The sequence below is a fragment of the Macrotis lagotis genome, chromosome 2, assembly GCF_037893015.1.
Source record: "Macrotis lagotis isolate mMagLag1 chromosome 2, bilby.v1.9.chrom.fasta, whole genome shotgun sequence".
Lineage (NCBI taxonomy): Eukaryota > Metazoa > Chordata > Mammalia > Peramelemorphia > Peramelidae > Macrotis > Macrotis lagotis.
In genome coordinates, this window is record NC_133659.1 from 137,099,590 (window position 1) to 137,127,075 (window position 27,486).

The 27,486-nt window shown below is 32.9% G+C and overlaps 1 protein-coding gene across 8 annotated transcripts in view; it reads left to right on the forward strand.

Annotated features, from left to right (window-relative positions):
* The window catches only part of AKT3 (AKT serine/threonine kinase 3), a 412,039-nt gene that overhangs the window by 207,712 nt on the left and 176,841 nt on the right, over positions 1–27,486 (forward strand). For 7 of the 8 annotated variants that reach the window (XR_012475745.1, XM_074222894.1, XM_074222895.1 and 4 more), the window contains one exon: positions 26,813–26,924. Coding sequence is in view for 7 of the 8 variants with exons in the window: in XM_074222894.1 (XP_074078995.1) it covers positions 26,813–26,924 (112 nt within the window). In the remaining variant the exon portion in view is untranslated. Of the gene's footprint in view, positions 1–9,078; positions 10,654–26,812; positions 26,925–27,486 lie in introns of those variants that run through there. The other variant, XM_074222896.1, reaches the window with a different exon arrangement.

Consider the following 27,486-nt stretch of genomic DNA (forward strand, 5'->3'; position numbering starts at 1 on the left):
ATAATATCCTTCAGATCCACTATCCTACCCCCTTACCCTCTGTGGAAGCTGCTACTGCCACTGATAAAGCCATTTTCTAATCTTCTATTGGACTCCCTGGCCAAAGCCTGGGCTGCTCTGTACTGTACTCTGTTGAGACAGACTTCTTTTGCCTACCTCATAAATTGTCTTGGACTGGAAAATTATTTCATTACAACCTTTTGTTGTTTTTGATGCTCCAGAATTCTGTTTCAGGTGTTATTTTAAAGTTGTTTGGAGAGGAATTTGGAAAAGTCAGGTGTGTTCCTGTCTTTTTTAACCATTGTTTTTATTTAAGGCAATGGGGTTAAGTGACTTGACCAGGATCACACAACCAGGCAATTATTACATGTCTGAGGCCAGATTAGAACTTAGATCCTCCTGACTTCTGGTGCTCTATCCACCATGCCACCTAGCTGGCCCCCTGTTCCTGTCTTTACTCTGTCGTTTTGGCTCCACTCTGTTTATTCATTTTTTTTCTAACGTCCTTTCTATATTCAGACTTCACATCAGGGCCAGGGTCTTCTTACTGCTTCCTACTTCCTACTGAGACAAAAGGCCTCGACTAGCCCTGCCACTGATTTTTTGAAATATTGTGTTATTCCAGGATCTTGAGGACATCTCAGACTTAGGAACTACAAGCTTTCAAGGTTCCTAAAGTGGACAGATCCAGGATAATGTCTTGATTGCTTCCTCCTAATCTGAGCTTTGCAAATTCTTGATCTGAGCATAGGGGTGAACTAGTTAGACTAGATTGCTGCAGGAACAAGTCATTATCAATTGGGTAGAAGTACAGGCTTCCTTTTGATCTAGGTTTCCCTCTTCTAGGTAATCTTTCACAGGCTTCAAACTGAGATACATGCCAAAATTGAAGTCTTGCTCTGCTCTTGGCATCTAAGCCATACTGATTATGTTTACTTTTGAATTTGTATCTTTTCCAGTTCACAGCCTTTAAGGAGTGCCACTCCTCCTTACTCTAAAATGCCACATCTGTATACAAATCACTTTCTCAGTCTGCCCTAGATCTGTGACTTACAACTGGGATGTGATTGAAGAAGCTGACAGGTTAGGCATGTGACACCCTGGGACCTTTTCTTGGGTCTGGGGTGAAGCTGCTGCCTGGGTTGAGTACTTTGTAGTTCACTCCTGGCAGACTCTATGCTCCCTCTCTGTTGACCTAGACTTGAAAAATGATTCATGTTGACTTTTTCTTGGATCTTTCAATCAAATCTGTTAGATTTCCTATATCTCTTGCATTGGTTTTGAAGTAGGAAGCTTTCTGTGTTTCATCCTACTGCTCTGCTTTTTTTGGCACTGATCTTTGTTCTTCATTCCTGAAGAAGAGGTGATGCCATGACAAGCATGTGAATTGGATTTGAGAGAGGGGAGGCTGTGCTAAGTCACCAGCCTCACTTTCCCCTTTAGAGCCCTTTGAGTCCAGTGGCCAGATATGAATCAGGATGACAGGAGATGACCCTGGATGTGAGTCAGTCAGGGTTAAATGACTTGATCAAGGTTACACACAAGGTATCTGAGATCACAATTGAACTTAGGTCCTCCTGATCTGGGGCTGGTGCTTACCTACTGCACTACCTAGCTGCCCTCAGCAGCTGTTTTGGCACTATTGAAAAGGGAAATCTGAATAAGTTAAAATCTCTGTTAGAAATGAAACAAATAGGGGCAGCTAGGTGGCGAAGTGGATAGAGCTCTGGCCCTGAAGTCAGGAGTACCTTAGTTCAAATCTGGCCTCAGACATTTAATAATTACCTATCTGTGTGGCCTTGGGCAAGCCACTTAACCCCATTGCCTTGCAAAAAAAAAAAAGAAATGAAAGAAATATTTTGAATTGACGTTTTCACGAAAGACACAAAGACTTAGATTCCCTTTAAAGCTAGATCATTTTATCTCAACTTGTGGGAAGAGGAAGGTGAGAGAGAGAGAGAGAGAGAGAGAGAGAGAGAGAGAGAGAGAGAACGAGAGAACAAGAACCAGCTGTTTCTCTTTTTTTAGCCATATTGGGATAGGAAAAATGAAGATTGTGTCCTAAAGAAGCCAGTTTCCCAGTGAAATTAGATTTTTCTTTGTTGACTTTTGTCTAGATGATCAGGATTTGATAATTTAATCATATAATCTTTTTCCCTTTTTATCTGTACAGACCTGGACTTCTAGTTTACCATTTTTTCAATATGGTAAAAATCCTGTTTTTTAAATTAATCTTGATCTATTGTTTTACTTAGGGGAAAGAAGAGAGAGAAGTTCTTGCTATGATAGGTGTACTGTATCAAGTATAGGGATATGAATGATAAAAAAATATCCTATTTGCTTTATATTATAATTGTGTAGGGCATTTAATACTAGTGGACCCTTAATGACTTTGTATTCCCTCATTAAATCAAAATTAGAACCCCAATGAATTCCTTTGTAAAACCTTTTGAGAGTAAACTAAACCTGGTGTAGCTTCTGCTTATTCTGATGGTGAATCATCTTTTCTTTCAGACTTTTCCTTTGTCTCATGATTTGTTTGTCTACTAAGTGGATTTTTATAAGATTTAAAGCCAGAAAGATCATTTAATCTTACCTCTCCATTTTAGTCAGTCATTCAATCTGACAGGAAATTGTTATTAAATACCTATTGTATTTCAGAAAGGTAAAATAATCCATGCTTTTAAGGGGCTCACAGTCTAATGGACAGACAAAGGGCAAAATGGAGCAGCAATTTACAAACATGATATAGACAGGATCAATTTGTAAATAATCAAGAGAGAGAAGATTCTAGAATTAAGGGGGATCAGGAAAAACTTAATGTGGAATTTTTGCTGGGAGATTTAGAAATCCAGGAAAGGTAGGAGATGAATATGCAAGAAGAGCATTTCAGACCTGGGGATAGCCACTGAAAATTTTTCAATTTGGGAAATGTAGTGTTTAGTGCAAGGATTCAAAAAGAGATCCATTTTATTTGATTATAGGGTAGGTAAGAGGAATGGATGGTATAAGAAGACTGAAAAGGGTTAAAGTTATAAAGAACTTTAATACCACAAGGAGTTTTATTTTTGGTCTTAGAGATGAGAGGGAGTCACTGGATTCTATTGATTGAAATAGGTGGTGATATAAGGAAGATCACTTTGACAACTGAGTGTAGGATGAATTAGAGTGGGAAGAGACAAGTAAGCTAGCTATTATAATATTTCAAGTAGGAGGTATTGACTGGAGATGTTACAAAGGTAAAATAAATAGTCCTTGACAAATGACTGAATATGGGAGGTAAGAGAGTAAACAGTTGAAGAGAGCACCCTGTTAGGTTACAAGTCTGGTGTGACTGAAAAAGAAAGTGGTGGTCCTCTCAGTAAGTAATAAGAAAGTTAGGAAGAGAGGAGGGTTTGACAGAAAAAATGAATTCAGTTTTGAATATGTAAGTGATTTGAATATTGTAAGTGATTTGTCCGTGGTCAAATAAATTGTTAGAAGAAGAACCAGGATTTAAGATCAACTATAGAAAACCTAAAGCAATGAATTTTTCTTGCTTTTATTCAATGGGTCTCATAAATTAGGCTATATAGGCTTATATTCTTAAGGTCTTTAGTCAGGGCTGCTTAGTTTAATGTTTATTAATGCTGTTTTAAGCATTTTATTTTATAAATAGCATTATTTTTCAATATGAATAACATCTCTAAAATAAAATTAACTTTAAAACATTAACTTTTTATAAATAAAAATGGAGATGGTTGTAAGGAAATTATCTTGTGTCAGATGAGCATTAGTGTTGGAAAACATGTCTTAAGTCTCCTAGTTCAACCCCTAGTAAAGCATGAATTTCTTCTGTGCAGGTAGTCAATACAGACTTCATTTTAATATCTCCAGTGATGTAGAGCTCTTATTTGGACAGCTCTAGTTTTTGAATAGCTCTCTTTTTTTGGAACAATTTGGAACAATTAAGCAGAATCACCTTCCCTCTTTGCATTGGTTCTGATTCTCCATTCCAGGAACAAGTCTAATTAATTATTCATTACGTAAGCAAATAAATAATAACTTTTAAAGACTGCTGTCATGCCTCTTCTATTAATTTATATGATAAAAACAACACACTATTTTCAAAACAGTTTTTCTTACATGAGTTTTCTTGGAATTCCCTCCTGTTCTCTTCTGTCCATTAATTTTTTTTTTTGTTACAATAAACTTTTTTTGTATCATTATTACTACTTTTCTTTTTCTTCCCCATTACTCCCACTTTCTGAGAGTAAGGTAAAGAAGAGGATGGAATAATTTTATAAAAAATGCACATAGTGAAGAAATAAAATCCATACAGTTTCCTCTGATATTCTGCAAACTAAACTTTCAGTTCCTTTAACTGAATTTCATTTGGCATAATTGTGAGGCCTTTTCTTACTCTAGTTGCCCTCTTTTCTTTATTTTCCATCTTACAAATTTTTCTTAAAATAAGGCACCCAGAACCAAATAATATGCTCCAAGTGAGGTCTGATCAGAGTATAATGTGATCAATTATTATTTCCAACCTTTTAGACTCTGCTTCTCTTAATGCATCTTGAGTTCATATTAATCTAGTATAAACTTTACCTGAACAAGAGTACAACAGTATTCATGGCAACATATATGCAATCTTTACTAGTGAAAAGAGAAAAAGTGAAAAAAGCCTCATTATTTCCCAAGGCAAGATATTCCATATTTGATTATCAATCAATCAATATTTGGTAGTTCTAAATTTGTGTCTTTTCAGTAGCACCCAGGAGAACATTGAGGAAAAAAGTCAGATTTCAGAGGATATAGGAAGTAGTGAAAAAACAGGTAGAAAACAGTTATTTGAGAAGTTACAAACAGTGAAAGGAAATGAGTACTTAAGAGAATCATTACTTTTTTTATTGTTGGGAAGACTAGATGCAATATACCATAATAGATAGAAAAAATTCTGAACTTTGAATTAGGAAGATCTGGGTCAAAATCTTTTCTGACAGTTTGCAGCTATTTGTAGTTCTTAGTTTTTAGGTTTGGTATGAGTCTCAGCAATGATAATGTGAAGTGTTTTGCAAAACTTTTAATAGTTATAAATTTTTGTTTGTGTACCATTAGTATTATACATTTATTGTGTTTATCTTTGTATTAATTTCTTGTCATTCAAAGTTAAAAAACTGAGGTGTTATATATTTTAAATTAAATTTAGTTATGCACTAAATAAACTGATTGCTCTTCTTGATACTCCTAAACATATGCCAGATAAGTTTATCTGATGCTTAAAATAAATCACTATGAGAAGTGGAGAGAATTTCATTAACTAGGACTATCTTTCAAATGTCATAAATATGTATTCAGTTAACCAAAATATAAATCTTTTAAAAGTCTTGTTGAATTCATTTAATGCTACTCACTCAGTGGTATCTTCAAGAACCTAATTTATATCAGAATAGAGAGACATTAGGTAAAAAGTTCTTAATCTTTGTTATGCCATGGACCCTCAACCTAAGTCTTTGGTGCTATGGTGAAATCCTCTTTTTTGGAATGATGTTTTTAAATGTCTAAAATAAAATACATAGAATCACAAAGGCAATCACAATTATATTGAAATTTAATGATGAGAATGTTAAAAAAAAAAATTCACAGTCCTGAAGTTAAGAACCCTTGCTTTAAATGAAAATATTAGAGGACATTATAGTGAAATACTTATAGGCATAGGTCTAATGATAGGAAGATCTTTAAACTCTTTAGACCTTAAAAAGTTTTTCCTTAAATGCTATGATCAGTAAATTTGCTCAGGAGCAGATATGTCTCCCATGTAGAGTGTAGCTTGTCATATCTAAAATCTTGCAATATAAATCATACTTATAAATAGTTTTTAAATATTAGTGGGTGATTACTAGATAATGTCATAACTAGTACTTCATATAATTTCTTTTATTTTATTTCATAAGTTATTATAAATGACTAATTTTTATTATTTAGTGCTAAGGGACATTTATATACATATTCCCATAGGACTAAATAATAAAAATAAAAAATATTTATATACATATATATATGCATTCAAACATATATACACATATAATTTATTTCTATTAATAATTAAATTCCTGGTGAAATTTTTACATTTTTGAATATTTTTTCAATGAGACAAACAAAATTTTCTTTGGAAATTTAAAACAAACAAAAGAAGTAAATAATTTTCCTTGAAAATATGTTGAAGTTTTTTTATATTCAAATTTGGCACATAAAGATTTGACAGGTTTGAGAAAAGCTTAAGCTGAAAAGAGGAACATCTTTCTTCACAGTCCTTTTTTTCCTTTATTGAGGGCTTTGGTTTCTCATAACCAAAGTTGCTTTCAAAATGAAAATTTTACTATGGTAAATTTATATTACTATGTGGGAAACTGAAACTTAGTTCTTTCCTCATTGCCAGAGAATGTCCAATGTTATTGCCACCAGTGAAATACTAAGGCAATGAGGTTTAGGATTTTCAAAATGAAAATATTTGAAATATGATCAAATTACATAAAATTATATCTCTCTTAAAATGACATTTAATGCCAGTAACCTATTTCTGTTCCCTTTATTCACATAATTTATCTGTATGCGGAATGAGGGGTATGCTCATTCTCTTTATTCTGGAGCCATATCAAACTCAACACATCCAAAAGGAATTCATTATCATTTCCCCAAACCCACTTGTCTTCCAAACTTCTCTATTTCTGTCGAAGGCAGCAACATTCTTCCAATCTTCCAGGTTTGTTATTTTATCAAACTCCTCAACTCCTCACTCTCCCTCATTCCATATATCTAATCATTTGTCAAATCTTGCCATTTCTATCTCTGAAGTCTCTCTTACATCACACCACTTTTCTTTACTCACACACTTTACACCTTAGTTCAGGCTTCTTCCTTCACCTGTTGTCCAAGTTATTGCTATTTCATTTCATGACTTCATCAGTTCTCATGCATTCAGCTATTTGTTTAGCCTTAACCTCTTTTGCACCTCTAGTCTCACATCTCTGACTTTCTATTGAATATCTCTAACTGAATGTCTCATAGATGATTTAAAATTCAAAATATCCCAAACTGAACTCATTCTCTTTCCTTTTTATACCCTGACCTCTTCATAATGTCCCTAATACTTGGTTTATAACTTAATTGTTATCTTTAACTCTTCAATATCTCCCATAGTTTTTATTTAATTAGTTGCCAAGTATAGTTGATTTTACGTTCACATTATTTCATCCCTATTCCTTGTTTTTCTGCTCTGACAATACCACTATCCGGGTATAGACATTCATTATCTCCTGCTGGACTATTACAACTACTTTACTAGTTGATCTGCTGCCTCTGTTTAGCAGTCAAATTTACTTTCCCAAAGTTTGTCTGACTATGCCATTTCCCTATTTAGTCAACTTCTGGGGCTCCCCAGTCAGCTAGGTAGGTGGTGGCTGTGCATAGAGGACCAGGCTAGAAATCAGAGTCAGGAAATTTCATCTTCCTGAGTTCAAATCTGCCTCATACACTTCCTAGCTTTGTGACCCTGGTCAAGCCACTTAACTCTGCCTCCATTTTCTCATCTGTAACATGAGCCAAAGTTTGGAAATGGAAAATCATTCCAATATCTCTGCCAAGAAAATCCCAGCATCATGATAGAACTAGACTGACAAGTGACTCTTCATTGTTTCTAGGCTTTTGCAAGGCAAACGGAGTTAAGTGGCTTGCCCAAGGCCACACAGCTAGGTAATTATTAAGTGTCTGAGGCCAGCTTCGAACTCAGGTACTCCTGACTCCAGGGCCTGTGCTCTATCCACTGCGCCACCTAGCCGCCCCTCTTCATCTTTCCAGTCTAATAGTGCTTTTCCTCTGTGGATTTTCTCCTATTTTTCACATAGATATAGAGATATGTCTTGTTTGTGTATAGTTGTCTACATGTTGTCTCTATGGGATTATAAAGAAAATTAAAGAAGTGATCTGTCTTTTTCCTTTCTCTTCATCTCCAGTGTTTAGCACAATGTCTGACATTGAGTAAATGTTTAATAAATGTTCCCTAACTGACCTCCTAACCAGTCTTCTTGCCTTAAGTTTTCCCCACTTCAGTCCATCTTCTTATGCTTCCCCCCCCCCCCAGTAATTTTCCTTGAAAGTGCATTTCTGAGCATATCATTCCCTTACAGAGTCAGTTCTAGTGACTCCTTCTTGTCTTTGAGATTGAAATATAAACTCCTCTGTTCTACTCACTTATTTTTTTAGACTCATTGTTTTGTTCATTAATGCCTACACAATTCAGTCAGACTGACCTTCTCAAATATAATACTCTGTGCAAGAAGGGAATGTACTCCTTTCTTACCTTTGCCTCATAATTTCTAATCCTTCTAGATTCAGCTCATTTTACATGAAGCCTTTCCATATCCCAACTATTGATCCATTTATAAAGCTCAAGCTTTATTTATTTTTCTATTATCTAGCTACAAATATATATATATAAATTGCAATGTAAGTTTCCTTTGTAATTCTATGGGTTTTTTTTTTGTATTTGAAAATATTCTGAAACATCATTCAGGGATTTTTTCCTATATAAAATATCAACATGGCATACTCTTTACCATGGCTTAAACTACAATTAAGTACATCTGTTAATCCAGTTTTCCCATTTTCTCTGAAACTTTCCATTACTTAATTATGAAATAATTTCTTTCATTGTTCTTCAATAGGTAGAGATTTCTTAGTTTCAATTTTTCCTGATATCAAGAGTTATTTTAAACATTTTTGTCACAAATCTTTTGTTCTTTGTTCTCTTTGTTTTGTTCTTTGATCTCTTTGGGATATTTGCTTAAGTAGCATTAGACTAGTTTAGTGACTTGGAACATATTTCCAAATTGCTTTCCATATTTCCATTATGACTGATCTAGTTCAATAGTCTATTAATGGGCCTGTTTTTCTACAGCATCTCCAATATTTGATGTATTTCTCTTTTGTCATCTGATGGATGTGAGGTAGATTTTATGAGTTGCTTTAATTTACATTTCTCTAATTATTATTCAGGACTTTTCTATAACTCAGATTTTTCTATAACTCAGATTAAGAATTCCAGTTTTAAAAGAATTTTTTGAAATTTCTTTATGCCTTAAAAAGTGGTGATTAAATAGCCACTCAATAAGTCAATAAGTATTTTTAAGTGCTCATTGTGGGCCAGATACTGTGATAGATGATTGGTATGAAAATACAATATGATATAATATTATTTGAGTATATAATATAAAGAGAATAATAGAGAGTACCATTTGGGGAGAAAAGGTATTGACCTTTGGGGGTGTCAGAAAAGAAACCCTTTAAAATGCCTAGTAATATATTTTGGTCATTTTATCAGTTCGGAAACAGTTCTTCACCAGATAACTTGCTGAAAAGATCCTCCCAAACACACACACCCATTACATGTTTCCCTTCTTATTTTAACTCCGTTGGTTTTACTGTAAAATTTTTGCATGAATATTCTTTAGGAAAATTGATCTATAGTTTTCTTTCTGTATTTTTGCTCTTCCTGGGAAGAAAGATGGCCTAGCTATTTCAGATTTCAATTACAAATCAATAATCATCAAAATAGTATGGCACTGGATAAGAAATAGAGTGGTGGATTATTGGAATAGATTAGGAACATAACATACACTAGTAAATGATCATAGTAATTAATCTTTAATACACCCAAACATCCAAGCTTTAGAGTAAGAATTCAACATTTGGCAAAAATTACTGGGAAACTGGAAAGCCATTTGGCAGACACTAGGCATAGACCAGCACCTCAATGTATGCAAAAATTAGGTCAAAATTGAGAAATGATTTAAACATAAAGTGTAATATCATAAGTAAATTGGGGAAACATGGAAAAATATACCTGTGAGGTCTATAGATAACGAAAGAGTTTATTGACCAAGCAAGAGTTAGAGACATGGGAAATAAAATGGATAATTCTGAGTATGTGAAATTAAAAAGCTTTTGCACAAACAAAACTAATATTGCCAAAATTAGAATGAAAAGAAGAAATTGTTAAGAAATTACAACAAGTCTCTGATAAAGTTCTCCTTTGTCAAACATACAGAGAATTGGGCCAAGTTTATAAAAAATAAGAGCCATTCTTCAGTTACTGAATGGTCAAAGGATATGAATAGGCCTTTGTCAGAAGAGAAATGAAAGCTATCAAGTTACATCAAAAAATGTTCTCTGAGATACCACCTAATGTCTAGGAGACTGGCTAACATGATAGAAAAAGAAAATGACAAATGCTTAAGGGACACTAGTTCAGCTACTCTGGAGAACAATTTGGAACCATGCTCAAAGGGAAGATGTATATGATTCATTTATGTGAAGTGAGCAGACATTGTACAGAATAACAGCAATATTAAAAGGATGATCAACTTTGAAAGTTTTAGTTATTCTGATCAAAACATTGATCCAAGTCAGTTCTAAATGATTCATGAAAAATACTTATCCATCTTGAGAAAGAAGTGATGAATGCTGAAAGCAAATTGAAACATATTTTTTTAAACTTTGTTTTCATTGTTTCATTTTGTTTGTATATTCTTTTGCAACATGAGTAATATGGAAATATGTTTGGCATGACCTCCCAGATATAATCAGGAGGAGAAAAGAATACTTGACTACCAGGTATGTTTCTGAATTTTGAGTGCCTATTTTATTCCAATAATTGAACTTTTTTTTGACCAGTACTAAATCCTTTATATATTTACTTTGAAGTATAGTTTGAGATCTGGTACTGATTGGCTTCCCCTTTCCCCACTTGAAATTGCTCTTAGAATTATTTATTCAGATTAATTTGTTCATTATTTTTCTAGCGCTACAGAGCAATCCTTTGGTAGTTCAATTGGTGTAGTATATATTTTTTTAGAAAATATTGCCAATTTTATGACATTGGCTAGGCACATCCAATGGTCAATGAATTTTTTTCCATTTATTTCTCCATTTAGATTTAGATCATTCCTGGAAGTAACTTGATATGTAGACTCATAAATATTTTAGACAGCTTGTTAGTTTGAATATAATATCTTTCTCTTTCTATTGGGTTTTAGTTATAATAAATAGGAATGATGATAATTTATATGAATTTATTTTATAATTCTGTACCTTTGCTGAATTTATTAGTTGTTTCAGTATATTTTAGTAGACTTTATTCTCTATGTAAATTATTACCATCTATACAAAAAATAATTTTATTTACTCTGCCTTTTCTTAGTTCCTCTTTTTTCTTTTTTGCTATAGCTATCATTTCTAACATAGAAAAGTTGTGATAATGAACATTTTTCCTTTTTTGTCTTGAATCTTATTTAAAAAAAAACAAAACTTTTATCAATTCCTACTCTATGCAAAATTGCCCAGTCAAATGACAGGTTGTATGGGCACAGTCCTCAAAAACTTCCTCAGTGATGTGTGAAAAATAGATAATCAGTCATGCCCTACTCTTCATGACCCCATTTGGGATTTTCTTTGGCAAAGATAGTAAGTGTGGTTTGCCATTTCCTTCTCCATCTCATTATATAGATGAGGAAACAGATAAACAGGATTAATTGACTTACCCAGGATCATGCCCAGTGTCTAAGGCCAGATTTAAATTCAGGTATTCCTTACTCCAGGTCTGGCATTCTATCCACTGCACTACTCAGTTGCTTTATATTATAAAGAAAAGGGGGGGGGGGAGATTAGAGCCTAATAAAGAATTCTACTCCTTTTAGAATTGTTAAATGATGAAGGAATACATAAATAGCAATAAATAGCAGTGGATTCCTTGACTCCCAACTGCTGCTTGGAACTTTAAAGACCTTAAGTTTGCTTATAAAAGTGAAAGTCAAAAGGTTTGTATTTTGTGAATTTTTATGAAGTAGTGCAGGTTTCTTCATTCTCACTGCTTCCAGTAGAAGAAATTGCTCATTAAGATACATAAAATTCAAATTATGCCCAAGATGTTCCATAATACATCAATTATATTGCAATAAATTTGCATTTTCAAAATAAAAATTATGGCAGAATTGACTGTACTGCGAATGTTCACTCTTGGTTTTAGATTGATACCATTTACTATCTTAAATAAAAATCTTTTTTACGCCTATGATTTCTGATCTTATTTTTTAATAGAAGTGGGACATGGGTTTCACCAAAAATCTTTCTTGTGTCTTCTGATAAATATTATCTATTGATGATCATGTTTTTTCCTCATTTTTATTAATAATCTTTGTAATTTTCCTTATATTTTAAAAACTCTCCATTTTTATATAATTCTATATATTTATGATAATACCATATTTCCAGTTGTTGTAATATATTTTCTACTATTTATTTAAAATATTTGCATCGGTGTTTTTTAAAGATATTGATCTGAAGCAGGAGTTCTTATCCTGGAGTCTTTGATCTGTTTTTTAGAAAATATTTTAAGAACTGTATCTTAATGTAGTGGATTTTCTTTGCAATTTTATGTTTTAAATTACCCTTTACAAAACATTATTCTGAAAAGGAGAGCATAAACTTCACCAGATTGACAAAGGGGTCTACAATACAAGAAAGGTTAACAACCCCTGATCTCTAGTTTTCTTTCTCTGCTTGGTCTCCTCTTTTAGGAATTAAGATGGTACCTAAATCATATGAAAGAGTTTGAAGAACCTCATCTTTTTTTCATTTTTTAAATGATTTATTGAACTTAATTGTTCCTTGAACATTTAATAGATTTCACATGCAAATTTATCAGTTGCTGAAATTTTTTCCTTTGAAGAGTATGGCTTGTTCAATTTCTTTTCTTATACGTGTGTGTGTGTGTGTGTGTGTGTGTGTGTGTGTGTGTGTGTACACATATAGTCAATCTTTTTTAATATCATTATTTTTTATGTTTGTAATATTCATCAGTTTTCTCAGTGTTACCCATTTTGTTACTATAAAATTATGAAAATTTAATAAAATTATGAAAATTTAATAAAATTATAAAAATTTAATTTGGATAATTTTCCTATTTCTTCTTTAATTCTTTTGAATGATCCTTTTTTCATTTTGGGGATGAAAAATTTGATTTTCATCTTTCTAGATCAGGTTCATTGACTGTTTTATTAGGTTTTAAAAAAAGTTTTTTTTATCAATTCAATGGGTTTTTTGTTTTCAGTTTTACTAATTTTTAATTTTTAGATTTTCTACTTTGTTGTTTCTTTAAGAAATTAAATTTTCTTTTTAAAGATTTATGTATGTATATATATATACACACACATAGAATTTCTATCTCTTTTTTGTTGATCAAAACATATAGAAATAATAATTTTTTGCTATACACTGGTATACACTGTCTCCCAAATATTTTGATATGCTGTCTTTTTGTCACTTTTTTGCATGCATTATATTGATGTAATTTTCTTTAGTTTTTCTATAATTTTTTCTGGACCTGGTTATTTAATTTCAATTAAATATTTAATTAAATTTTTAACTAAAAAGTTATTTAATTTCCAATTATTTTTAAATTCTTCACTGGCTCTTCATTGAATCTTTTATTGCATCGTAATGAATAAATGCTCATTGTGATATCTTTATGTATTTTTTGGTGAGATCTTTATGCCTCAGTACATAATTATTATTTTAAAGTGACCTTGCAAGAGTGGAAAAAGTCTTTGTGAAAACCTTTTTGTTATTCAGTGATAGGCATAAATCTCTTACTGCTAAATTTTCTGACATTCTAGTAATGCCCTTCCCTATTTTTTATCTTTTGATTTTACACATAAAAATGCACATACATGCACATAACACTGTTATTGTTCTATAATTCCTTTTAACATGCTATTTTTCTTTGTTCTATTTATATTTACTGTAACTTTATCTGAAATCATAATTGCTTTTTCCTGCTTTTTAAATTCAGGTGAAGCATAATAGATTTTATTCTAGTCCCTCATTTTAGCCTCATTTGACTGCTTATGTTTCAAAGGTATCTTGTGAGCCACATGTTTTTTGATTCTGCTTTTTTGCACATTCTATTAAAGTTTGTGATTATATTTATTGAGTATCTCCCTTCATCTTGTATTTTTATGTTTTTTGTTCTTTTTGTACCTATCTTTCTCTTACAAATAAACAATGATAACAAGGATGCACCCTAACACTTGTGATTCATTAATGAAGTGATTTATTTCTCCTGCCCTCTTCCTCTTTCACGTGATACAAGATTTTTTTTCTCTTGCTTCATTTCCTTTTTTAAAAATTGTATTCTTTTTAGTCATCAGTAAACTATTTTTTTCTAACCAGTTAATCTCCAAGTAATAGCAAAGAAAATAGAAAGCCTATGTGTTATAAATTGTTATCATTAAGTAAAAAAAAAATCCACATTTGCCAAGTTTATTAAAAAAAGTTTTAATTCTCTACTCTAATTCTTGACCCTCTTGTTAGGAGGGTGAGTAAGCATCATCAGTCTTCTGGAATCATAATTGGTCATTATACTGATCATTGTTTCTGAGCTAGCTAGCTATTTACTATTTTGTTGTCTATAAATTATTCTGGTTCTGATCACTCCATTCTGTATCAGTTCATATGATCTTTCCAAGTTTCTAAGAAGTCATCATTACTGCACATTTATAGACCATACACATTTATAAACCATAACGTGTTCAACTGTTCTCCAACTGATAGATACCTCAAGTTTTTCCTTGTTTAATCCCTAATTATTGTTCATTTGTGTTTATCTTTTTTTTTAACTCCTATGTTTGTATTTCAGAGTGTCTATGGACCTCTGGTCTTTTCATCAATCATTCTTGGAAGTCCTCTATTTACTTAAACTCCATGTTTTCCTCTGTAAGATTATACTCAGTTTTAATGGGTAAACTATTTTTCAGTATAAGCCCAGAGTGGACAACAAATGGACACAGGGACACTCAGGGTATAGAGTATGAGACCTGGAATCAGGAAGACGTCTTAATGAGTTCAAATCTAGCCTCAGACACTTACTAGCAGTGTGACCCTGGACAAGTCTTCTTAATGCTGTTTGCCTTAGTTGCTCATCAGTAAAAGGAACTGGAAAAGGAAATGACTGACCACTCAGTATCTTTGCCAAGAAAACCCCAAGTGGAGTCTCAATACATTGAGCATGATTGAAACAACTCAACAACAAAAGCCAAGAATGATTTTGTCTTCTGAAACATTGAATTCCAAGATCTCTATTTCTTTAGAGTGGTGTCTGCTAAATTGACTTTAACTTCTCAGTATGTGAATTGTTGCTTTCTACTTTCTTGCATATTTTTTCTTTGACCTGAAAACTCTTGTAGTTTGACCATGATGTAGCTGAGAGTTTTCATTTAGGGTTCCTTTCCACCCTAGGATGTAACTACAGTCTTCTTTCTATTTCTACTTTGCCCTTTTTTTCTAAGAGATCTAATCGGTTTTCTTTATGATTTTTCTTGAAATACAATATTTAGGTTTTTATTTTGGTCAAGGTATTCTTGTAGTCCAATGATTCTTATTTTTTCCTCATTCTGTTTTCTAGGTCATTTGTTTTTGCTGTGATACCCCTTACATTTTCTTGTATTTTGTCAGTTTTTTGTCTTTGTTGTGATATTTCTTGTTTCATTGATGTCATGTTTATTCTCATTTAGAGTATTTATTGTTTGGACAAAATTCCTCTTATTTCAAGCTTTAATTTCCATTCCAATTTTTTCTTGCATTCTCACTGGCAAAAATATTTTCAAATCCTTGCCTCATTTCTTCCAAGAATTCTTGTTGAGTTTATGTTGAAGCTATGTTTTTCTTTGTGGTTTTTTTTAAAGATGTTTTGGAGTCAGTGTGTGTGTGTGTGTGTGTGTGTGTGTGTGTGTGTGTGTGTGTGTGTCTTGAAGGTCCTTATTACCCTAATAACTTTTATGGTGGGTTTTGTTTGTTTACTTGTACTTATTTTTCCAGCCTGTTTCATGTTAGTCTTAGGTACTGTGAACTTCTGAAGACAGCTCAGTCTGAAGACTTGTGTCCTTTCAGTTCTCTCACAAAGTTCTGATTCAGAACACTAATTATTACTCTTGAATATTCTTCTCCTGAGTTTGATTCTAAGCATTTTAGTAGATATTTCTGGACTCAGTTACTATTACCTACTTGGAAAACCACTGGTTTACAGTAATAAAACTGTAGGCTTCTCTTTTTGGTCTAGGATTCTTCCCGGTTTATTCCACTGCAGGTTTAGACTAGCTAAGGGTTGGAAATGAGAGATCTTGCTCTTCTTGAGAAACACTGCCACCATTTATTTTTTCTTTTCCTAAACTTGGTTCTTTCTCAGAATACTTCCTAGGACCTAAGACTACCTTGATGGGGTTGGTGATGCAGGTTCTCTTGGTTCACAACCCTAGATCTGTGACCTGGAACTAGTTAGTGGACAAAAATGCCCATTTGTACTTGTCCCTTATCTTTGTGCTCTTGTATAGGTTTGACACTCCTGCTCAATGGTGGTGTACTACATACTTGCCTCTTTATGTGTGGTTACTGGGGCTATTAATTCCTGTTGACTTTTTCTTGTATTTTCACAATGGTATTGCATCTGGTAAATTTTCCAGATCTGCTTGGGGATATTTTGAGGGGGGAATCTCACTGTACTCCTTTCTTCTATATTGTCATCATGGCTCTTCCTCCTTATTTTCGTTTTAATCTATTTTTTCTTCACATATACACCTCCCCACCTCCCCATGCTGCTAACTTTGGTATTGGAATTTGTTTTATTTTTCAGTATATTTCATTTATTTTCTTACTTATCTTTTCCTCCTTTTTATATATCATGTTCTCCTCTTCTTGTTCCATCCTTTTTTACTTTTAGATTTAGTGATTTTATACCATGATTGTTCTGTGTGTACACATGCATGCATGTGTTACGTTATCTAAATGTAGTCTCCTTTTATCAGTTAAGATGAAATAAAATTGATAGAGTATCAGTGGACCTCTCTTATAAACAGTAATGATTTCCTTACACATTCCTTCTATCTCCTCTGCCATGTTTAAACACTTTTTTTTTTTTTAGATTTTTCAAGGCAATGGGGTTAAGTGGCTTGCCCAAAGCCACACAACTAAGTAGTAATTATTAAGTGTCTGAGACCGGATTTGAACTCAGGTACTCCTGACTCCAAGACCAGTGCTCTATCCACCACGCCACCTAGCTGCCCCTAAAACACTCTTTACCACTGTTAAATGATATAGTACTTTCCTTTCCCTTCCTTTCTTCTCCAGTATAATTCCCTACCTCTCTCATTTCTGTTTTCTCCTAAGACCATCATGATTAAGGAAGTCTACCACTGAGGCCTCCATCTGTTTTATTTACCTTTCTCTTTGACCCTCATATTGTAGTTCTAAGAAGGTATCTATTTATTACCCTCTTGTGATCAAACAATATATGAAAAATTCATTTCCATATGGAGTCTTCTCATTTCAACTTCTCACTTTAGAATTTTTTTTTCATTTTAAAATATCAAATCAGTTCTGGCCTTTTCATCAGGAATGCTTCGAAATCCTTTAATTGTTTAAAATTCATTTTTCCCCCTTTTAGAACTGTACCTAGTATAGCCAGATTGATAATTTCCATTTTTAGAATGTTATATTCCAACCTTTTCTCTCTGTTGTGGTGGTAGCTGACAAGTCTTATGTGATTTCTTAAAATATTGTATTCAAGCCTTACTATTATAATTATTTATTGTTCATGATTTTCACAGCAGCTGATTCTTCTGTCCTTTATTTGTTTTTCAGGTCAGTTGTTTAGCAATTTATTACATTTCCTACATTTTCTTCTGTTTTGTTTTTCAATCTTTTAATTTTGTTTTAATGCATCATGCCATTTTATTGAATCATTATATACATTTATCCTGTTCTGATTTTCAGAGCATTTATTTCTTGGGTGAGATTTGCTACTGTCTGTAATGTATCTATTCTCTTTACCATTCTTTCTTCCTTAACCATTTGATTTTGTTTCATTATTTCCAGGTGGAATATACTTATAGTTTATGTACCATTCATATTTGTCACTTGATATTATTTGAGATACACACACATATATATATATACATATACATATACATATACATATACATATACATATACATATACATATTTTCTTCCCAGAGTTGTAAAGTAGCTAACATTTCTTAGATTTCTCACAGTACCTTGCATGTTGTTGACATTTGGTTCTTGTCCTTCATTATTGATGAAGACCCAAAGAAGACCAAAATGACATCACTATTTTTGAGACAAATTACAATATGTCTGACTGTGGCTGATCAGACCAATTTGAGCTTGGAATGCTCTACCACAGGTCAAACACAGATAGTTAGTCATGTGAATACCTAAGGTGGGTACTCTAAACTTACAGATGTCAAGTTCCCTTTGAACTGCTTCCATTCTGCCTTCCTCATGGAGTACAGCCCCCTCTCCAAAGAGGGTAAGCCAAGCTGGGTGGTCCTGTGCCACTGTCTCCCAGGCTATCCAATCAATATTAAAAGTTCTTCATTTAGACATTCATGGTGTCTCAGCATCACTTCTTCTGACCCCTTTGTGAGCACTTGCCCTGTGTGAGTTCTCTATAAAATATTTTTTTGGACAAGCATACATCTGACATTCTAACATGTGCAGCTCAACATAGTCACACTCTCTGTGGTAATGCTGGAATGCTAGGCAGTTTAGTTTGAGAAAGGATCTCAGTGTCTGGTATCTTCTCCTGCCAGATGAGCTTCAGAATCTTCCTAAGACAATTTAAGTGGAAGTGATTCAGCTTCCTAACATGGCACTGGTAGACTGTCCAGGTTTCACAGGCACACAGCAGTGAGGTCAGCACAATGGCTCTGTAGACCTTCAGTTTGGTAGTCAGTCTTATACCTCTTATTACCCACACTTTCTATAGAATTTGTTGAATGAATCATTCTCTATCCTTACATTAAATTGTGACTATACAGATTATATTATTTTTGAATAATAAGTAAAATAACTTTGCATAGAACCTTTAAAAATATCATTTTATATGTTGGTTTTCTTTCTGCTCAATATATATAGTAATTACTGTTGAACTCTTGGTAGTTCCTTGTCAGCATAATGCCATTTATATTAAAAATGGTAATAAATTTTTATTTGTAACATAATGAGTAGTACCTTTATTTTTGCTTTTTATTTCATTCTGTGTGTTGGTTGATTAAAAAGGATAAAATTGGAACTTGAATGGTTAAAAGTGTTGAATTAAAACCTTAAACTTTTAAATAAAATCAGAACAGATGATCTCTAATTTTTTTAATTTTTTTTTTTTTGGAACTGGCAGGTTTTAGCCCCTCTAATTGGCTTCCCAGCTTTACAGAGTAATTACAGCTTCGAGCAAACTTTGTCATCTGTGGTTCAGAATGGTGTAAAGTAAACAACGTTTTGAAATACAGCTTGTAGTTTTGAGTTGCTCAGGAGAGTTTAACTAGCATGACTTATCTAATTTAAGGATGAGCAGTAACTCACTTGAAATTGAATACATATTGTGTTATATTACATGATTAAATAATCCAAATCATATTTTTGTAAGAGACATTGTTTTTTTAGGTATGTTGAATTGTTTCTCCAAATACACATGTTTTATCCATGTATTTGCAAAATTCTCTAATTTTTTTCCTTAGGGTTTTAAAATTCAATTTGGCCAAATGATTGCAGTGAAAGAAAAATTGCTGTTAAAAATCAAGTAATATTCTAGAATTGTCTTGATAAATTCCCTTTGGGCATTGGGTCAGTGTGGTCTAAAATATTCTTTAAAGTAATTGTTCCTTTTTTATTTTATTTTATTTGGACCTACTTGTGATTCCTAGCTGTGGAAAGCTGACATAAAAGAACTCGGAATTGTTGAGTTCATCTATTTCCTGACTTACTAAGATTTTGAACTAAAATTTAGAGTTCCAACTGTTTTTTGCTCTTTTGAATTTTAAACAATATTCTTCGAAATACAGTAATGAAGTACTTTACTTTCAGTGATTTATTTAGCCTAGGAATGACAACGACAACCAAAGTAGTAGCCCTGGGCTGAACTCTTAGAATTTATAAATTCCAACAATTAACACCTGCTGAGAATTAAAAATGCTGTATTTAAAAAATATTTAGGATGGTGGTTTTTAGAAGTCACATGAGTAGGGGGCAGCTAGGTGGCATAGTGGATAAAACACCGGCCCTGGAGTCAGGAGTACCTGGGTTCAAATTCGGTCTCAGACACTTAATAATTACCTAGCTGTGTGGCCTTGGGCAAGCCACTTAACCCCATTGCCTTGCAAAAACAAACAAAAAAAAAACCTTAAAAAACCCTTAAAAAAAAGAAGTCACATGAGTGATATTAATCTTCATTTAATTATAGTACGTAAATTTTTTTTTGTTTTTGCTTTAATTTCAATAGTTGTTTCTGTAGAATAATTTTGCATATTTTAAACCAGGAAATGCATATAATGACAGACCAATAAGCACACTTCAAGAATTAGTTTTACTTAATACTAGATTAGGAAAAGATCTTGGATTATATAAGATGGAAATATGGAAGTCAAAAAATATAAATAGAAATTTTATAAACTAATCAACAAGAAGAAAATAACCAGTTAGCATGTAGTATCAAAACTGAACTGTGGAGCAAATATCAGCTATGAAGGCAGCCCTCAAGATTATTCTTGGAATCTGGTTTAATTGCAAAACTGAAAGTTAAAAAAAAAAACCCATTTTATTTCCTTTTGAAGCACAGTCTTATCTATATGAAAAGTTAGAGAAACAAGGGCACCTGCTTCATCAATCTTATATAAAAAATATGAATAAACAAGTGATAGAAAAGTAGAATTTTACCGAAAATAAAAGAAGAAAGGCAATGCATGTATTGGAACAAGTAACAGAAGGTAAAAGATACTGATATCTTACAGCTAGTCAGAGCAGGAGCTTCAGCTTTTTTCCCAGTCTTGATTGTGCGGGTGTTATGACCTTTGAGTTTCTAGGAACAATGTCTGGACACTCAGAATAGAGGTTAAGGCAGTCTTCTTTCTCACAGTGGTGGCAAGAAGTCTGAGCCAGAGTTTCTTTCCCATCACAATCCTCTTATCACAGTGGCAGCAAGAATCCTGAGCCAGAAATTGTCTGGCATCTCAAAGTCTTACATTACCATTCTTCCATTCTTTTTTCCCCCAACTTAATAGTATTTTATTTTTTTTTCAATTACATGTAAAGATAGCTTTCAACATTAGCTTTTAAAGAGTTGAAGTTCCAAATTATTTTTTTTCACTTTCTTCCCCTTCTCCTTTCCAAGATAACAATCAATTTGATGTAGATTATCTGTGTACAAATGTATTAAACATATTTCCACATTGATTATTGATTACTGTTCTTTGTAATCAAAGAAGAAATGACATCAAGTGAATTACAAGACATACACATTATGTTGATCAGAGTGAGGGGAGTGTTGTGCAAAGACATCCTTCTTACTGCCTCATCCAGAACCGTCTTATCCCAGTAGCCTAATAACATAAGAAATAGTACTTCTGGCATTGGTCTGGATACAGTGGGAGACTTTGACCTTTTAGATGTAGGTCTTTCTTATGTCATCGAGGCATTGTGACATTACAGACAGTCCCTGCCCTGCCTCAGTACTTTTGACTGAATGTACTGAGGGGCCCAAAGCGTTTTCTTTGAAAAAATTAGAATGTTCACCACATGCCTGAGTCACCTGCATAACCCAGCTGGGAATAATGGACTAGGATCCTGTTTGGTTTTGTTGGTGTTCAGAACAAGAGTCATCATGATTGAGATAGATGATTGGATTATTTGTCCTGTGCCCCTAGAGGTGAAAGAGGACAAGAGTGAAGTCATTTCCACCTTAGTCAAGTTGTGAAAGAAGAATCTAAACAAAAGGGAAAAACCACAAGAAAGAAAAAATAGTAAAAATGGTTTGCTTCAGTGTGCATACAAGACTCCATAGTTCTAGAAGTGGATAGCATTTTCCATTATGAGTCTTTTAGAATTGTCTTGAATCATATTTCTGAGAAGAGCTGAGACTGTCATAATTGATCATCACATAACATTGCTGTTATTGTGTACAGTATTCACCTGATTTTGCTCACTTCATTCACTATCAGTTCATTCAAGTCTTCCCAGATTTTTCTCAATTTTGTCTGCTCATCATTTCTTATAGAACATTACTCCATTACATTCATATATCACAATTTGTTCAGCTGCTCCCCAACTGATGGGCATTCCTACAATTTCTAATTCTTTGCCACCAGAAAAAAGAGCTATAAATGCTTTTTTTTAGACCAATGGGTCCTTTTCCCTTTTTTTATCATCTCTTTGGGATATAGACCCTATTAGTGGTATTGCTGGATCAAAGAGTATGCACAATTGGATTTCCCTTTGGAAAAAAGTTCCAAATCCCTCTTTGGAAAGGCCATTCAGCAGTGTTTTAGTGTTCCATTTTTCTTACATCTTCTCTAACATTTATCATTTTTCTTTTCTATTTTCTTTCTATTAGCAGATTTCTTGCTATTAGCAAGAGGTGATACTACAGAATTGTTTTGTTTTGCATTTCTCTAATCAATAGTGTTTTTAGAGAATGTTTTCATGACTATAGACTTCATCTGAAAACTGCCTGTTCATATCCTTTGATCATTTTATCAGTTATAATCTTATAAATTTGACTCAGTTTTCTCTATAGTTTAAAAATTAGACCTTTATCAGAAACACAGAAACTATCCCCCCCCCCATATTTCTGTTTACTTTCTAATTTTGGTTACATTGGTTTTGTTTTGTGAAAAATTTCTAATTTAATGTAATCAAAATTATTCATTTTGTGTTTCATAATATTCTCCATCTCATTTGATAATACATTCTTTCACTCTCCATAACTCTGACAGATACACTATTCCTTGCTTTCCTAATAAGCATACTATTCACCCTTTATTTTTAAATCATGTACTCATTTTGACCCTATCTTGGTACAGGTATGAGATTGGGTCTATGTTTAATTTCTGCCATATTACCTTCAATTTTTCTGGGTAGTTTTTGTCAAATAGTGAGTTCTTATCCTAGAAACTGGAATTTTTTGGGTTTATCAAACAATAGATTATTATAGTCATTTACAACTCTGTCTTGTCTACATAACCTATTCCACTAATCTACTACTCCAGTTTTTAGCCAGTACTGAATAATTTTGAGGATTGCTATCTTATAACATAATTTTCAAATTGGTATGGCTAGTCCCATCTTACTTTGCATTTTTTTCATTAATTTCCTTGATATTCTTGACTTTTGTTCTTCCAGATGAATTCTGTTACTATGTTTTTCTAGCTGTGTCAAATAAATTTTGGTAATTTGATTGGTATAGCATCTTCCATTCTTTATTTTAAAAACTAATCAGATGTTTATTAAGTGACTACTATGCATAAAAAATTGCATTAGGAGATGAGGATGAAAGAGGAGAGAATAAAAGCAACAAAAAGGCCTTCATTCCTCCTGCCCACCTAGAAGTTAAAATCTAGGTGAGGGTGATAGGTGATACCTGGCATACATGTGTTATTCAATATAGTAGAGATTGCTCAAGTGCTGAAGTGCGATAGGCAGAGACAGCAAAAGTATACTTCTAATACTTACTTGACTCAATTCCAAGAGGGCAGGGACAGTATCCCATCTAAACTTTGTATCCTCCTATTATATTACTTTTAGTTAGATGTTTTATGAATATCAAGTTAAATTGAATAGAGAATTCAGAGGGTTGATTAAGGAGGTAGAATTTTATTTGGACCTTGAAATATAAGCAAAGAATAAGTAAATATGTGATATTTACACATTAATGCATATATCCTTCATTTTAAACATTTCCAAGAGAAAAAAAACTACTTAAAATTCATTGCTTTTACACTTATATGAATTGTAAAGAATTAAAACTGATGGTCATAGTTTGTGTAGTGAATGGATTTATTTGGAGAAATTAAATGTTTAGTCAGAATGAAGTAGGAAAACTTGGGAGTATTATTTACTTGAAGGAAGGGTCACAGCAGAACACAACCTATAGTTGGAAATTGTAAAGAAGTTTTACAGTGGGTTTATACAAGAGATAGAAAATATAGTAGTTAGAGAATAGTAAGTAGATTAGATTTCCCTCTCATCAGTCCCTTAACCCAAACCACTTTAGGACTTATGTATCTGTTATTTAAAGAAATTACTCTCAAATTAATAATAGTATTACTTATTTCTACTTGTTTAGTTTTTACATTATTTTATCTTTAATACATGGTTGTTATAAGTATGTCAGTATTACCATTCCTATTTTATCTGAGAGCTCCTTTCTGTTTTCTGTTTTTTTCTTCACCTCTATATGTGGAAATGTGGCTCCAAAATGTGAGGGAGTAGCAGAGTTTCTACCATATAATGCTCTTTCTACTGTACTATACTACTTTTTTTTTGTCTTATTGCAAATGGTAATTGTTTATTTGTTTAAATGATATTTTATCCCAGCTTATAAATACTATATTTGGAAATGTTGCCTGAACCTGTCTACTAAAGCAAAATTAATTATGTGACAATCCAAATACCTCTCTAAACATTTATTGGCCTAATTAATCCAATACTTTTTTCTTTTTAAAATCTTTCATTAAGTCATTTAACAAATATTTATTATATGACTTGTATAAGACACTATGTCTGGGTAGTGTATGAAATACATATTCAGAAGGAAAAAAGGGGCAACTAGGTGGCACAGTGGATAGAATATCAGCCTGGAGTCGGGAGGACAGGAGTTTGAATCTGGCTTTAGACAAACTGACACTAACTAGCAGTATGAGCCTGGGCAAGTCACTTAACCTGATTGCCTTGAATCCAAAGTCTTCCTGATTCATATCAGGCCTGGATCTAGATGGCTCTGGAGGAAAAAGTGAGGCTGCTGACTTAGCATGGCCCCCCCTTCCCTCATTCAAATCCAATTCATGTGCTTATCATGGTATCGCCTTCCTGATACCATGATCTTCTTTGAGAATGAAGGACAGAATCATTAATTTTACAATATGGTTTGCTGGAGTCAGCTCGTACTTGCTTAAGAGATGATTTTTAAAATTTTCAATGTGAGTATTCACACTCAGAAATCCTAAGATCAGACCTTGATTTTTTTTTATAGTTCTGGTGATTGAATAGATTTTAAGAAAGTGATAGAAAAAAAGAGAAAGTAGTAAAGAAAAGTGAGTTGTCCCTGCCTCTTTCCCCCTTCCTTCCTAGAAAACCAGTTGTTAAAAATTTACCAGTAAGAACCTAAAATGAGAGGAGAGCTATAATAATGGAGATTGGCAGCACTTTTTCTGATAGCTAAGAAATGGAAACAAAGCAAGTGTCCATCAAGTAGGGAATGAGTAATGAATTGTGATACCTGAATGATAAGGAACATAATTGTGCTGTAAGAAATGATGTGTGTGATGAATTAAGAGAATCTTGGAAAGAGCAATAATGATTGATTGAATTAAAGTAAGCAGAGTCAAGACAAATCTATAAACAGGGCAACACAATATAAATTGAAAAAAATAACTAGATGCTCCCAAGGCAAAAGTACATATGCCATCATTATCAAGATAAAGCAGAATTGGAATGGACAGAGATGAGAAAGAGTACTTGTTGCCTTTCTACTGCTTTGTGGAAGACAGAACTCTGCAAGTGTTTCACACTGCACATCATTTTTCAATGAATCGGTAATTGTACTGAGTTGCATTTTCCTCTCTAAAAGAATACCTTTGTTTTATAAGAGATGTTCTAGGAGGGACCAGAGGAGAGATACTGGGAATAACAATGGCAATGTAAAAAGCAGAAAACATCAAGAATTTTTAAAATTAATATTGAATTAGAACTATAATTATTATGTTGGCTATATAATGCTTTGATTGCTAATATAGTCATTCAACATTTATTTGAGTACCTCTCATTTGTGAAGTGTTATTTTAAGCACATATAATACACGATTGTTGCCCTGAAAAAAATGTTTAGTCAGGGAGATGTGAGATATATAGGAATAAATGTAGTAAAAGGCAGTATGAGATAAGGATTACAAAATAGTATAAAATAGTTGTTTTATGAATTAAAATGAGGTTGGTTGATCAAGGAAGGATTCTTAAAGAGTTGATATTTTAGCTGGTTTATTTATGGTTAAGAAAAATAATTTTTTTGCAAGGCAATGAGGTTAAGTGACTTGCCCAAGGTCACACAGCTAGGTAATTATTAAGTGTCTGAGGCCAGGTTTTTGTTTTTGCAAAGCAATGGGGTTAAGTGACTTGCCAAGGTCACACAGTTATGTAATTATTAAATGTCTGAGGGTAGATTTGAACTCAGGTCCTCCTGACTCCAGGGCCAGTGCTTTACCCACTGTGCCACCTAGTTGCCCCTGGTGAAGAAAATTTTGACAGGCGGTGAAGAAGAGGGATGAGAGGAAGCCTCATGGGCGGGAAGGAATAGCAAAAGTAACTATTGAGGCATGTTCAGAGAATTTTGGATAGTCAAATATAGCCCAAAAGAATATGACAAAGCCATAGTAGGAGACCCCAGGGGTACAGTATTTGGGGTTCAGATTGTAGAAGGATTTTGGAGGCTGATTAGTTTTACTTTGGTAAGCAAAGAGGGAAAGGGTCAATTAAAATTTCTGTAAGATTTTAGTAGCTGATATACAAAGTTATAAATATATATATATATTTTATATATATATATATATTATATATATATATATATATATATCCTCCCATATAATGTATAAAGATTTAATGTTTAAAAATTTGCATTGTTATTTGAGTTAAATATTTATGGAAACATTTTTTATTTTTAGAATGCCAGCTCATGAAAACAGAACGACCAAAGCCAAACACATTTATTATCAGATGCCTCCAGTGGACCACTGTTATAGAACGAACATTTCATGTGGATACTCCAGAGGAAAGGTCACTTGCTTTTCTTTCTTTTTTTTTTTTTAAATTGGAGGGAGAGGGTATCATTCAATTCAAGTAAGATGGTTGGCTTTACATGTATAAATGTACATTTGTAGAGTTGTCATTTATTCCATTGTGTTCTTTTTTCAGTTATTAATAAAATTATAGAAACAGATCTTTTTTGCACAAATGCTAAAAAAGGAGGAATGAGTATTTTGCTTAAATACACTATTTTCTTTTTCCTTTAAAGTATTTTCAGACTTACATTGTCAGATAACATGAATTTAATTGTGCATGTTCACTAAAATTAAATTTTTTTAATGCTCTGACTTTTTTAGACAAAATAGTACTATTTCAAGTTGATCTGTAGGAATTCTTTAGCTTTTATAGAATAAAAAAATTTAGAAAATTTGTTGTTTACTTGATTCATAAATATATCAGTAGGACATAGCTCAGAAGGGAAAATAGCTTTTTATTTTTTGTTTTATTTTATTTTTTAGATTTTTCAAGGCAATGGAGCTAAGTGGCTTGCCCAAGGCCACACGGCTAGGCAATTATTCAGTGTCTGAGGTCG